Source organism: Accipiter gentilis, chromosome 13 (genome assembly GCF_929443795.1).
Source record: "Accipiter gentilis chromosome 13, bAccGen1.1, whole genome shotgun sequence".
In the NCBI taxonomy this organism is placed as follows: Eukaryota; Metazoa; Chordata; class Aves; order Accipitriformes; family Accipitridae; genus Astur; species Astur gentilis.
Window position 1 is genome coordinate 30271358 of NC_064892.1, and position 15816 is coordinate 30287173.

At 42.7% G+C, this 15816-nt stretch overlaps 1 protein-coding gene across 8 annotated transcripts in view; it reads right to left on the minus strand.

The window, feature by feature from the left end:
- Window positions 1-15816, minus strand: part of ENOX1 (ecto-NOX disulfide-thiol exchanger 1) — a 378564-nt gene that overhangs the window by 21009 nt on the left and 341739 nt on the right. For all 8 annotated transcript variants that reach the window (XM_049815788.1, XM_049815782.1, XM_049815789.1 and 5 more), the window contains 2 exons: window positions 6346-6453; window positions 1524-1580 (listed from right to left, as the gene is read on the minus strand). In XM_049815788.1, the coding sequence (XP_049671745.1) occupies window positions 1524-1580; window positions 6346-6453 (165 nt within the window). The remainder of the gene's footprint in view (window positions 1-1523; window positions 1581-6345; window positions 6454-15816) is intronic.

Sequence of the window (15816 nt, forward strand, 5' to 3'; positions counted from 1 at the left end):
CAATTACAAACTGGAGCAAAATATTACATTTTGAAAAATTTACCATTAACCAAAGATTCTGAAATCTTTGGTCTTAGATATCTGGGAAAGATGTACTGAAACACTCTCTTTACGCGATTGAAATGTTTCATTTTTAATGTTATTTCAAACTTTATATTATATAAATACAAAACTTTCAGGCTTTTCTGTTTTATCCAGTTACATATGAGCCAGAAAGATAAAAGTTGAAGCATTTAGGTGATTTGCTTTCAAAAAATTTCAGTCCTGCAAAACATTGTTTCATCCACATTTTTGGAGAGGAAGCAAGTTCCTTTAGAAAGTTTCTAAGTCTTACATTTCTAAATTCCTCTAGGAAGCCTGCAACCAGCTGTTGTACAAAGTCAAGTTTTTAGGTAGCAAATGTGAGTGTTTCAAGATCATCGGTGGATTAATGTCTTTATTTTGGTTTGCAAACAGAATCTTTCAAAGGGGCAATGAGACGCTGTGCAGACAGACTGCAACTGCAGATTTGTTGGAGCTATCAGACAATATTGAATGTCTCCTGTCCAAATGCTGAGAGCTATGAGGCTCTATCGACTTCACTGCGGAAACAGACCACAATGAATGAGATTCAAGAAAGGATTAAAAAAGAGAGGACAACCTTTTCTTATCACAAAGCAGTCCAGAAAATTTGAGCCTTCCATTCAGGTTTAAAATAAAACCGCTTTCCCGGCTGTGCCGTTAGACAACACATTGACTAAAATAGATGTTAAAATGTATTAGTGTTCAGACTGTTGCTAGTTCTCTTGGCTAGGAGGAAGATATAGAATATAATCAGGTTTAATTTTCATATGTTTATGACAAAGCACAAAGCTGCATGGTTTGGATGACAAACATAGCAGGAAAGTTTTCCTTTTTTCTCTCTCCCCTTATGCAAATTGCTGTTTTGACTGCAATCATTAAGGGAATAACAGAACCATTTTTTTTTGGCAGCAGGTTTTAAAAAACATGACCTTAACAAGTCCTTTAATGATTTGGGACAAAATAATGACTGAATGAATTAATGTAGTCCTCTTGTGCAAATGAGCTGTTTCCAAATTACACGCGTATACGAATCACTTCACGCAGAACTGAAATATGGCCAGACCTGCTCAGCTGCAAGGTGGCAGCCACAGAGACAAACACTATAACTTTGTAGCTTGAGTAATCCTGGACAGGACACTACGGCAAAGCATTTCTCTTGCAGTCGTTTCCATGGTATCTTTAACACCCACATACAGCAAGTAGGACATTGGTTGTTAAAGTCTCATCCAAATAAATCCTACAAAGTAAATTGCATGGAACCCAATTTATCTACCTCGAAATGAAGTTTGCTGGGATTTGAACCTGTGGGTTCAGGAAAAAAAAAACACCAGGCACTTCAAACCTGATGTGCAAATCATTCAGTCATTCTATCAGCTTTAAGACATAAATAGTAAATTTGAGACCATAAGCATGCATAGATACATATATCTCTAAATCTATACATAGATAGCTGTACCTACATTTGCCTGAGATTCATCATGCCCATTGATTTCTGCTAATTCCTTGGCGCTTTTTAACTGCAAAGAGTGAACAAAAAACAAAAGAGAACAAAACAAGCACATTACTTGAGTATTTCACACAGTTATCTTTGATTTATTTGAAGGAGCATTTTATAAAGCTTCCAATGAGAAAAACAGATGGAGCATATAATTCTAATGAGGTTTTGCTCAAACCATTTTGAAACGAACATACTTAAGGCTTGATAGGTTGGCAAAAAAAAAAAAAAACAACAACAAAAAAAAAAGAAAATAATAAGACTGGGTCATTATTTTTTAAATAATAAGATTAGAAAGTAGTTTCAAGGCATAAAAAGTGTACAGAATTGGCTCTCAAGAATAATAAACGATTTCATTTCCCATTCTTGTTGCTATTAATTTAAACTTTACAATATTTGCAAGTTGCCACTAGCTAAATAGTGTTTTGCTAATGATTACTTTTGAATGATATATTTCGAGCTGTTTAAGATGCCAAAGTGCTACTATACGTTTCCTTCCTGAGGAAGCATCTAAATAACTGACATGGCTCCTGGGTATGACGGAAAAGGAGGTGAAGAGAAGAACAGCTCTTTTATTTAACCAGTGGCAGGAAGAACTGAGAAGACACTGCCAATTCCAAATATATGATCAGAACTAAAACTTTTCTTTTTCCTCCTGAATCAGCTTTTTGGGGAAAATCCAGGACTACATTGAGGATTGTAAACACCACTCCCAAGAGATTTAAGGAAAGTCCTTGCTCATGCCTCAAGCCACAGCGAAATGCGCAGTCGTTCATCCTGCGATGGAGCAAACACACAAAGGAGGAGACACCGCAGCTCTCCTGACCCTATAAGCCGTGGAGGTTTGTACACTTAAATGAAGCGCTCAGAACCATTTACTCTATAGGTAAATCTCCGGTGAGTCATGTTTTTATTCTAACTTCATTCAGAGTTGATATCTGGGATGGGGGGGAGATGGGGAGCAATAAATAGAACTTTCCTCCGCACTCCTTGTTTTTTGCCAAGGAAGCTGGTGTTGATGTCACTGTTGATGACACGGCCGTGATCCAGAATGACAACAGTCCTAAAGCGCAGGTGAAATGGAACACGAGTATGTTTTGATTAGGTGTCTGACTCAGAAGCGTTGGCGGACTACCCCCCTAGGGCGGCTGGGTTAGCTCCATCATCTTTTTTTGCCGCGTGGCAGCGACAGTTAAACTGCATGTGATTCAGTTCCCGGCTTCTCACAGTTTCCAATCTGACAAGGTAAGCGGGCCGTGGTCTCTGCATACCTTATTATGCAGGGCTGTAAACTGCACCGGTTCAGGAACTGCCGCTCAAGCCGCTAAACCAGTCCTGACGGAGAGGGAAGGGGGCAGCAATCCCCGATAAAGTGGTACAAAGGACAGCCGGGGATTGCAAATTCATCAGGTCTCCTGGTTCAATTCACTGATTCTCATCTTTCAATACCTTCAAAAAGTCTGCAATTTATACTGACAGCAGGGTGAATGCATTTCCAATGAATGCTACATGTTTTCCCTGTACTGAAAAAATAACCATTCTGGGAAACCACCTCACTGTGAGGACGGCTGGTAGGAACGAGCCGAGACGGCAACTTCCAGCCAAGCACCAGAATTAGGTATTTCTGCATCACGGTGCGACTGAAAGAGGCGTTTCCTGATTCTGCCAGTTCGTCATTATAGAAATTCACCTCACGTGAGCAGTTCTGTTGAGTTCAGCTGAATTACTCATCTGAATACGAGGTCAGGAGAGCGTGCTCGGGTATGTAAAACTGCTCCGCACGCTAATGCCAGGTCCTGAGCGCTCGAGGAGTGCTGTTCATTACTTACCTTTCACCTTTCCTTTTCCAGGTTGATAAAGTGCCGTCACCCCTTGGCGACTGCCGGCTCCTTGGGCAACGCTCCGCACGCGTTCTGCTGGTGACACACCACTCCTCCGTCAGCCACACGCGTGTTTGACGGGGGAGTGAGCTCAGCCTCTAGCCTACGTTGGTCTGGAAGGATTTCACTCCACCATGGTTTCCCACCACCACCGCCACTGGTTAATCTAGTGCAGACGGGATGCTCGAGCCTTTCCGTCTCTTTTGTTGCATGCCATGCTCTGAAAAGGATGCCGGAGGTCAGGCGAGAAGGTGCTAGCATCCACATCTACCCCAGGATCACCGCAGTAGGAGGTGGAGGTGAACCAGTGGAGACAACACTGGAAAACTTATGGGTAGAAAATAAGTTTTTTTTATTTTATTTTATTTCTATTTTTATTTATTTATTTTTATTTTCCCACAGGCTAAAGGGGTAAAGTCCCTTTTTTCCAATATTGTTTTATTCTAAATTAAAATTTAAATTATATTTTTCTCTCATATCCTAAATACTGAAATGTTGGAATAGGAACCTTAGAAAAACATACAATATTGGAAAAACAGGACCTGCCTTACCCCCTAGACCGGCTCCATCGCGGGTCGGTGGCGAGCGTGATGTTACCAGCAGAGAGTACGCTAAGGCAACACGCTGAACTAGTGCCAGTAACAACCAAGGGCCTACCTGAAAGGAAAGGAGAAGGGTTGAGGAGAGAGAAGTCTCTGAGATGTCTAATGCCACGCTGGGGGAGGTCTGACTCAAACCAGCGGGCGTGAATCCCTCTGACAACCAGAGCTGGAGGCCACGGGCCACATCTGATCCAGAAGCCTTTTGGGTCCAGTCACGCAATATGGCGCACAAGCAAAGGGGATTTTGGGTCCAGTATGGTGCACAAGCAAAGGGGACTTTTCCCAGCAGGGTGTCCCAGCCTGGACGCGGCTGGGTTGGTGCAAGTGGCTCGGTGGGAGACGTGCTGAGCCAGCAGTCGTGCTCGGACACGGCCGCACGTCTCCGTGCAAAGACGTCCCTGGTGGGGCAAGGCAGGAGCCCTCTGCCAGCTTGGGATGAAAAGGCAGATTTCAGCAAACGTATCACAAAGAAAAGCCGTACAATCAAGGCGGGAGCCCGGTGCTATTTGTTTTTGAAAGAAATGTTCGTATTGACCCTGGCAGATGATTTTCAATAGCCGTTGTGGATGGAACGCACAGATGAGCTGTGGTGCTTGTAGAAGAAAACTGTGAGCCTTGGCAAGTGGGGGTCATTACTGCTAGGGCTTCTGCTGTTCTGGAAAGTTTTGGAACTGGTTCAGGTTTGTTGGAGAAGCACACTGGCTGCGTAGCACTCCTTAGGAATTCCAGCTACTTACAGTCTTGGCCTTAGGCATGTTTCAGAGCTAATTCTCAAAAGAAATGCAGATCCATCCTGCCTTTCTTCCAGCTACTGTTTCGTCTGTCTGCCTAGCATGAGTGCACATTTGATTTGCAATTAGGAGGAGTCTGCAGAGATTCAAAAGTCTGCCCTGGTGGTCCCTACTGGGGCCTAGCATTGTAAGATCTTCTTATATGTTTTTGCAGCATTTAATTGCTACCAAGATGTAAAATAACTTCATGCAATTTCATTTTTTTTCTTTTTTAAGGCTATACCATGACTGCCATGTAAAAATGCAAATGAGACGCAATTAACTCAAGAGATCCAGTGGATTCTGTGTTTATAAAGATTCTGCCATTATCAAACCCATTCTTCCTCATGGTGTTTTGTATAATACACTCTTGCATCATCTCTCATTTAGAAGGTTATCTCTGTAACCAAAAGTGCTAAGTCCAGAATCTAAATTATTAGTTTCTAGAATATATTTGTCACTAGATATTTCAAAGACAAATGCTAAATGTGAAACAATGCCACAGCTTTCATACTGATAATTTAAAAGATCTGAAATAAGCATAATTTACTTTTCCCAATATGCACATTAAATGTATAAACCTGTCTTCAAACATATTCAGACGTACATGCTGAAAAATCTTGACCATAAGAATCATCAGTATTTTGAGTCTCTGCCTCTAAGCAATTCAGATCCCACAGTCTTTAAACTGCAAATACTCACCGAAGCCACTAAATATTTCAGCTCAAAGTTTATATAGAAAGGACTGAAATAAGGTCTCAAAGCAGAGACTGTGCCTGTGCAGCACAGGTGGGGATTTGTGATTTCAGTGTGTCCAAGCCACGTGGTCTACAGAGACAACATTTATTTATGCATACTGTGCTTGCGCACGATGCACTGTTTTATCTCCAGATTTACAGATTTAGCACCAGGTTTTCCTTTTGCTTTGTAACTATCCATCCTACCATGCTTATAAAACAATATTATCACATGTCCTTCTCAGTGTCATAGAACACCTTATTATCAAAGCAGGTGTGATAAGCAGATTTACAGATGTTTGCTTCTCACTGCTTAAATAAGTGCATTGATAACTACTTTTTTAATGCCATTATGATAAACTTCCTTGTATACTCACATCTGCACAAATAACACAGGAGATGCCAACCTCTTTTTTTTCAATACTAGTCTTAAAAGATCTGGTTTGTTTCAGGTATACTTAACCCTCCCAATATTTTTTTTTTTATTCAGATCGAAAACACACATCACTGATATCTATGTAGAATAACATAAGAGGAAATGGTACTCAAGACATGAAATTCATTCTTGGACAGGATAAAATAAGGGTCCCTTTTCACTCTGTTTTCTCAGACTCTCGTGTTAGCCTCAGCTGCGTTCACAAATGCTAATCAGAGCAGACACACAGGCCACATAAGGTCATGTCTTGCTCACAGCATATTCTGTGGTCAGACTCCTGTGGATACTGGAGGTGAAGCCACGAGTCCTCCGTCCCCTTAGCATGCCTCAGCCGGCATTTTTCTCCCACCAGAAACACTCACCTGTTCCTGCAGGACTTTAAGCATCGCTTGTGTATGTGTTTGCTCTTCCTTGGCTTGCTCCAGTTCGGATTTTTTGTTATTTAATTCCTCCTGTATGCTCAGCAATTGCTGCACAAACCAAAGAAGTTTCTGGTTAGCATTGTCTGGATCCAAAGCGGTTTTAAATCCTCAGTTTGATAAATCCTCATTTCAAACAATGCTTTGCAGTCTGCTCCTACATTTATTATTGTTGCATAATCTGCTGCGTCTAAATGGACCAGAGGTAAATTATTTTCATCTGCCTCTCCTTCTGCAGCAGTGCTCCACGAGTAATGCATCTGTTAATGTGTGTTAAGCTATTTGTTACATTAAAGTAGAAACTCCTGGTACAGTATATCACCCACAGAACGACTGTCACATTCATCTGAACCAAAATCTTATTTGTAGAAGTATATGCCGTGGTTTTAATAATACTAGGGTAAACACTACGGTACATAAATAATTTAAAAGCTCAGCCCTTTAATATAATTAGTCATTGGCCCACAGCCATTTTCATTCTATGCAAAGCAATATTCTGGAAAGCTTTCACACTGAGTTGCCAAGAAGACAAAAGCTTCCTTTTTTTTCCCTTGTGCTGCGATATTTTATTAGATCAGGAAGACTGACACCCTACAATCAATGTATCAGCCAGGAAGACTGCTGATCTGAACTGTCAAAACAAAAACCTATGACCAAAACCTATTTTTATGAAGAGAATTCTGGGATGTAGGGACACCTTTAAAAGCCCGCGTCCCCTGGTCTTGGCTAGCTTTAGGTTCTGCATGGATTTATGGTGACTGTCAAGAGCAGATCAGTAGATTTAATTAACTCTGAAATAATGATATATTTTTGTATTGATGCAATGAACGTTAGACACTGCTGAAGAGCAAAAGGAGACAAACGCGAGATTAAAAAGGAGTTTATGGTGCTTTCCCTTAATGATCGAGAAAGGAAACTATGATTTGGTGGGGCAACATATTGCTTGTAAGCACACTCCTTTTTAAGAACTGCTTGAACGAGGAATTGCTTCACTAACTTGTGTTGCTGATCTAACCATGTGTCTAAGCATCTAAAGCTTAGTTTATGTTTGTGCTCAGGACCGGTAACTCTGACTCAAACAGATGTTCAGCATCTTGGTAGGTTACAGATAGGAAACCTAGAAATAGTCCCTGACCTTCTTCCACTGCACTGGAAGTCCCAGGCATCAAAGGACTTGGCACCAGTATTGTTTTCAGAGCTGCTTGGAAACAGATGACATTTCAGGGACTGATGGAGTTAGTGGTAGCGTATTTCTGTTGTAAGTGAACACCAGGATGATGGATTAATTCAGCCACCGAAGTAAAAATACATGTGGTTGTATGTCTGATTATCTCTCACACGCTCTGCAGTCCAGCTGGGGTAGCTTTTTGATGGATCTTGCCGCCTGGACCGCTCCCTGGGAGCCTTCGAGAGACATTCAGGTATGTGTGTTCACTCTACCACAGTACAAGAGCATTTCAAATCTCAAGACTTTACGTGAAATGACAAGGTCTCTTCCACTGAGGCTGCTGCCCAACCAACTTTTGTGTGAGAAGCTCCACTTCGGCATTTCCTGACCAGGGGACGGACTGCTACCTCAGGCCCGTGTTCATCTTGCCTGTTGGGTACTACCCCCTACATTTTCAGAAGATACACTGAATTTGCGTATACTGTCATATGTCACACACTGATACCCATTCAGGTCCTTAGCACTGTTGTACCTTTCCGGACATTTCATAGCTTTTTAGCCCAGAAGGCACCATTTGGTCACCTCATGTAACCTCCTGTCGTTACAGACCGTTGAGCTTCACCCAGGATAGCTCTAGCTGATGTCTGCAATTTAGAAAGAAGGGACTTCAATGCTCGGAAGAGAAGCAGAGCATACAAGACACCAGAAAGTTAGCATAAACCCTTTTGAGGGTCACTAGCTGAGACACGTGAGGTTTGGTAAGCAGATGTGTCACCTAATAGGGGCTGGTGAAATGTCCTCTCCTTCCCAGCTGCAACCCGTTTGACTTTACACACCTGAACATGGCGAGGGTTGTTAAGAGAAAGGAGTCTTTGCCCCACATCTCAGAGTCTTCTCTGAGCAGATATGTCTCACCCGTGTGGCCAGCCTCTGACGATTCAAAGGGAAGAGCCAAACCGAATGAAACGATCCTCACACAAAGCCAGGAATGCATCTAGCCAATTAGGCACTGGGGGAGGGAAGCCCTCCTTTCCATCTCCAGGCAATCCGCTGAAACCTTGAAGCATGGGATTTGATTATCATCATCTCAACATGGTGCTATGAGTACTAGGGAGTCGAGGAACTCACAAGAGATCTTGCTTGCTCCACAGCCTCTGAAGGGAGTGAATAGCCACGCATACCCAAGGAGAACATCACCGCCATCCAGACTGCACCTTCGTCCTGGTTCAGAGATTTTACTCCAGGTTCTGGGAGAAACCCTAGAGCCCATCCTTCTGAACCATATAAACTCCCATTTGGAAGACCCCAAGTGAGTTTTCAGTCCATCTCTGCCCCTGGAAAGCCTTTTCACTACCAAATTACTGTTACAAATGGGAAACCAAGTTCCACTTATGGGTTGAACTTACTACAGTTCCACCAGACCTGAAATCTCCTTCTTCATCCTATCCACCCTGTCCCCATGGTTCTTCCATGGCCAAGTTTTACATACCGCAGATCAGCTCACAGACTTCCACTGTATTATTTTCACATCTCCCACTGTGATTTAGTCTAATTATATCCCTCTTCCTTTGATCCTGACTTTGTGTTTGAGGCAATTTTTCCAAAACTGGCCGAGCATGGGGGGAAGCGGTGTAGGAGACAGTCCCTGAGAGTACGAGAGATGCTCCCCGTTCTGCACCTTTGTACTTGGGTCTGGACCAGCCAGGAACAGGAATTCCAGGAAAATATCCAACGTGCTCAGTTTCCCCGCGGTAAGAGAGTGTGCATTCTGGTTGCAGTATGACCTGCAAAGCACTTGATATGAGATAAAACATTCCAGCAGTCTTAATTTGACTTAAGTTAAACTGTCAACTACTGCAGGCTTACTGTGTGCACATAGGCTTATATTTTCAAAGACAGCAAATGGGTCCTATTTTCCTGGGGGGTGGAAAACAGAGTATCTGTAACTAAGGTACCGTATTCCCAGTCACACATAAGGTTTTTCATTCACAGAACTGGGACCTTCCCATCCAACCCCCAAAGATGACAGAATTGTTTAAACCTTGTAGCCATCCCCTGGGGGTTTAACCTCTTTTCTTTTTCTCTCCCTCGTATTTATCTCAAAAAGCCGCAAAACCTGCTAATTTTGCATGGGTCAGGTTCTGAAATTTCTTTTTCATGAGTGGTTGGTGCCACCACCAAGAAGTTGTAACAAGGAGTTATACCTGCCAAACAGCACATTTTTCCCTTCTAGCCTCATTTTGGAAAATGAAGAAATAGATTTGACTGAAAAAAATATCAGCCTAAGACAGACGAACAGGGTGAAAAATTTCAGCACAAACACGTGATGTTTGGCAAAATTAGAAGCAAACGGGAAGAGGATCTTAAACTGGCAGGAATGAGGCAAGTTTCATAACAGGGACTGCTGTCATGCCTGCTTATAAACAGACAGCCTCGCCATAAAGATTGTGATGAATGATGCCAAGATGATGGTATTTAATTATTCAGAATTATTTTGTTTTTCACATAAATGCGCTTATTAAAAATTGATCCTATAGACATTTCTTCTGCCCTTCAGATTGCTTGCAAGTATACGCGACGATCAATTAAAATAAAAAATGGTTCTTGGTCTTAACGTTTGTGCTGTCTGACACTGTTCCACCTACTTTGCCATCTCACCCAGCCTTTGTGCCAGAGCTTCCCCCCGTGCCCACCCACCCACGCAGCATTTGCTATCCTGCTTCCCACGTGTTATATCCTGCTGGCTTGTCTCACGGCTACTGCCAGCGCAGCTATCAAAGTGTCCTTTCCTTCAATCTCATCTCTCCTCTCTGGCCATTTCCTTTAAGCCCTGATGTCCCCAACTTTGTGGCACAACCATGGTATTCAGACAGCGGTTCCCTCAGGCAAAGGAGTGACTTCTTGGTTACACAGCCAGGAAATACCTGGCTCATTCTTCTGCTGTCTTCCAGTGGTCCTCAATGTGCAATTCTTTGGGTCTCCGAGGGTCACCTGCAAGTTACGCAAGGGTCTTTTCTCTGAGCCAAAATCCCAGTGTCAGGAAGCAGAAAAGCATCTCACGGTGCTCATCGCAGCTCTGAGGATCCTGGAGAGAGACACCTGCGCAGCCCAGAGCTCCACCAGCACCAGGCTGGAAGCTCAACTGGTCTACGTGCAACCAAAACGTAGGTTGACCCCTAAGAGATGAAGCTGTGGAGTAGGTCCAGATCAGGCCGGTAGACGTCACCGATACCCTCTTACTGGCATTTCCAGAGAGGAGACAGGAAAGGAGAAAGAATTAACCTACAGGTCGTCTCTCTAGAGAGCAATCACTGCATTTTAGACAAAAAAAATGCAAGACAGATTGCTTGTTTCCAGCAGCAGCTCTGGAGCTGCTCTGTATAGAAATGGTAAATATCACTCTCCAGTGTTAAGATTCACGAGGACCAAATCCTCCCCGTACATAAGCAGGTAACTAATTTCTTTATATGGGGGGGGGTGTGTTTTATTTTGTTTTTTTCACACATTCCCACCCCCAATGCCGAATCTCTGTCAGAGACAGTTCAGCACCGCCCATATTGCGTAGATCTCAAAAGTGCAGACAGAAAATTACCATCTTAAACCAATCTTCGCAGCTTCTGAAACATTAAATATAGATGGCATTATTGAAGCCGGCTGAATTACTCAGACTGTGTACAATGCGGTGCCAGTGTGGCCAAGAATGCTAACAACCAAACAACACACAGTGCCTTGAAATATATGAGAAGCCCTAAAGGGAAAGTAATAGCTTGCTGTTGTGTACCACTGTGCAGCCATGAAATACTCCTTCTCTTTCCTCCCCTCCTCCCCGCCCACAGTTCTTCACTGCTCCCCAAAAGGCCCTGTTACATGTCTACATTTAAATATAAATTACGGACATATCTAGAAGTGTGGTCACACACCGAGCCTAGCAGGACAGAGAAGGGTCTCCGAAGGAAAGCGTGGTTTCCAGCATGAAACCATCAACTTAGTACGCTAAGAAAAGGGAGGCAGATCAGAAGAGACCGCAGGGCCTGAGGCTGTACTTAAGATACTGTAAGGCTGACAGAATAATGAAAAAGGAAAACCAGCATTTGCCACAAGTTTAGCAATTATACTGCTGAATGGTCCTGCCCCTGCTGTTTTGGTTATGGTTTTCTCTACGGCTGCTTGAAATGAAATATGAAAAGGTTACAAAGACCTTAAAGAAAGGGAAGAAAAGAAGAGCAGGCGAAAGAACACCTCCGAGGTGGGAGCGCTGACTTTGAACACAGGTTGTGCGGGCATTTTCAGCAAACCCAGCCTGTTCAGCCACGGGAAGGAGGCACAGACTCTCTCTCCCGTACCTGCAGTAGCTGCAGAGTGTCCAGAAAAGATCTGTGGCAAACTCTTCTGAAATGAGTATATCAGTCAAAGAGGGATGCTCTTACATAGCGTACCTGAGCCAACTCAGTTGAATGGTCATCTTAGACACCTGGTGAACTCAGGCAAACCGAATTCTATCGATAGAATGTTTGGGGGCAGCATATTACTCTCCACTTACTACCTACAGGGAATATATTCCTATACAGGAAAAAATGGGGCGATCTGATTCACCAAGTGCCTAAAATGAAGGCAAAACTGCATCCCGATCAAGGCTGCCGTTTTCAGTCCCAATGAAATCAAGGCTTGCACGCTAAACAGTAACCCTGGGAAGCAGTTCTCACTTGTGCAAAAGTGCAGCTCTTTCCCCTAGACTACACTAGAATCAGAGATCTAAAAAGTATGAGATCACAGGCATTGTAAGGACTGCAGAGTTCACCTAAAAATTAAAACACTCAATTATGTTAGCAATTTCTGAGGTTTTATTCTCTTTTTTTTTCCCCCAAGTAAAACCTCGCTGTGTCTTTTCTAACTTTATTTTATAGAAAGAAAAAGAACTTGGAGTTTGCCAAATGGAAAAGGACAAAAATCAGCAAGGAAAATTAGTATTTCAAAATTCTTAGAGGCTGTTCACAAATACAGAGGGGAAGGACGGTAAATATTTATTTTCAGAATCCTCCTTAGGTAGAAGGAAAAGAAATAATGAATCAAAATGAAATCTCAGGTACAAAACAAATTGCAAAATAAAAATACAAATCCCTCTCCCAGTCCTTCCACGGACCGTCTGGAAGAGTGTTTTTCTCTTTTTGTAAGACAGACAAGATTTCATATCACAAATGGCCAGCACATGGCAGGCTTGAATAATGAGAAAGTGACTTCCCAGCTGAGCAAATATGCATTAGTAACAAGACGCTGATGAGGCCAGACAAATCACCAAGGAAACAGGAGAATGTGAAAGACAAGTCAAAGAAGCTTTAGAAATGAGCCCTCAAGGAAGTTAGCCATGTTGCAGCAGTAAGGGCAACATACGTGCCATCCTCATGGATGACAAGGCATTATTAAAACAAAGAGTATGATTGTGGATTTTTTTGAAGGGATTAAAAAGAAACACAGTGTAATAGCACAAAGTTTCTCATCCCTCCCACCTCTCAGGGACCGCCTGTGTCATAGGAACTACGCGGACGGCGTTATTTGGATGGCTGGAGGGGTTTGCAATGACAAAAAAGTCCAAGTCCTGCCGCCCCCTGCCCCGGGCTGGTGAAGAGCTGCATGTGGATCAGCAGCCCAGCTCCTGCTTGTTGGGCGTCCACCTGCAAAGTGAGTTTCCCTGGTTCTTTGGCCAGAGGCAAAGACCATGCTGACCATGTTAGCTCCACAAGTTAACTGCCTCAGAGGGGGCCGGGGACCTGGACACGCACCTGATGGGTGAGCGCGTGTGGTGGCACTACTGAAGAACTCCGTCCAGCAGCTTCCTTTGGGAGATGTTTACCATAGTCCCGTCCCCCCCCTGCTATTAGACTGATCGCAGAGGTCCTACAGCTTGTAGGAGCAGGGCAGGAGTGAACCCGAGAAATATGCCAAATGAGAAAACAGACAGATGGACACAGACACACTGAAACTACCTTAAGGGAGGTTACAGAGAAGAAGGAGTCAGGCTTTTCTTGGATAAAGGTTGAGGCTGAATAGACAAATACTCAACAAGGAACATTTCTATTACATATAAGGAAGGTATTCCACAGTGAGGGTGGCCAACCACTTGAACAAGTGCTCAGAGAAGCTGTGGACTCTCCATCTTTGGAGGTACTGAGAACATAGCTGGACAAGGTCCTGAGCAAAACTGAGACAACTCCAGAGCTGCCCCTGTTTTGAGCAGAGGGATGGTGTACGTGACTTCCAGATGTACCTTCTGACTTATGTTCTTCTGTGATTCTAAAGCATACCTAATAGATATCAGGTAATTCATTCTCAATTTCTTTTATTTCTATGAGGCATAGTAATTCAGCTACACCAGCTACAAGAGGCAGTGTTAGGAGTTGGACAGCAGATGAAAGGAGAACATGGACAGTGCAATGAATGGCTTAAGAGCCAGTCTATAGCTTTCTTTTGTCAAGTAATTTTTAAGTATATCTCTTACTCCTCGAGAAAGACAAGTTCTCTTCAGTCAGTTATGGACTTTTGCAGTAAATGAGGAAAAGAGCCAAGTACTTAGGAACATTACAGAATCAATCTCTCCTCTCAGAAGTTAAATTCTCCCAATTGACTAATAGCTACTTAGTGCTAGCATCAGGGAGCCCTCTCTGGGATCTGATTCCACAGCAGATTGCACATGGTCTTTGATTTTGATGGGATCTGACTTTTACAGCAGATTACACATGGTCTTTGATTTTGATGGTGGCCCGTGGAGGGGAGAAGCCTGGCCAAAGCCCATTGCACCTCGTCAATAAAGCTCCCCGCTAACTTTGCTAAATGAGGTGATTGGCATATTACATAGCCCTTGACTTTACTGGCAACTGGTGAGTGGCTTACAGTTGGCTCTGATCCTGATCAAAAGAAGAGGGCTGATAACAGATGAGCATTATGTCCCCTCTGCCCTCATATCTGCCCTACAAGGCAACCAGTCAGCACCTGGTATGATGCACAGTCAAAAGAAGACATGATCACCCATTCATAGGAACCTCATCTTCTCCAACCTCTCAGCTGGACCTGTCCGTTGTGGATACCTCCTCACCAGGCAATGGCACCTGAACTGTATGATCCCGTCTCTTTCATGGGACTGCAAATGAGCATGCTCTTTCTCAACAAACCAAATTAGATTTTTGTTAAATTTTGATATCCTATTCAAGAAAAAATATCTTATTTATTTTGAAGGAGAATAAAAAGACCTGACACATTTTAAATAGAAGAATAACATTAGGGAAGAGAATCAATTTACCCAGCGTAATTCCCGTTGAAACACAATTCCTAGCAGAGGAAGCAGAGTTCCTAGTAATGATAACATCAAACACATTTGAAAACTATGTAATCAGCAAGCCAATGCTAGTATTTAGGATCTTTTAAAGAATTCATGTAAGATCACTGGACTGTAAAACTTATGAGATCTGTCCTTTACCACCACTAAACTAAACAAGCATGTTAATGAAGCTAGTAGTTGATTTCTTTTATATTTTAAATAAAATTTGTGCATCCAATTATTTCTCTCCAAAGTGTTTATTCTTGCTGCCAATCTCAGTTTAGCTTTACCAGTGGTAGCAGGCAAAAAGATGTTACCTTCCACCATCTTACCACTAGAACAGCTATCGAGAATATGGTGCTTAAAGCATCTGTGGGCCCTCATTTACACTTCCCCTAATCTTGTTGGAGTGGTGGTGGCAGAAGTAGGAAATTAAACACTACTTTCAATAAGGAAAGGTTGATAAACACAGAGGAGAACCCATTTGGCTTGTCTGAGATCTGGTAAATAATTAGCACTTAATTGCCAGCTGCTCTTTTGGTTTTTTTTTTAATATAATCTGAAAGAGTAAGTATTTTCTGGAAGTTTGACTTCCAGTCAAACAGTACTGTACAGAGCCCTGAAAAGCACAAGGGAACAAAAATAATACTTATGTGAACATTTCTCTCTGTCCTGGGAGCAGACATATTTCTTAAGCAGTTTCCAAATATCAACCAGTGGGCGAGAGAAGAAGAGACAGGCCTGGAAGTGAACACCTGGACATTGGGTCCAGTCCCTTGCACTTATCCTGTATCTGTTCCCTATAAAATTATCAGTGTTGCTCAATATTGCCATTACTACTCCAGTGCCACTTTTATAGGAAAACAGAAAAAATCTTAACTGGAACTCACACCGCAAGAGCAGTAATAAAGAACATTTCCAACTTAATTATTCTGGT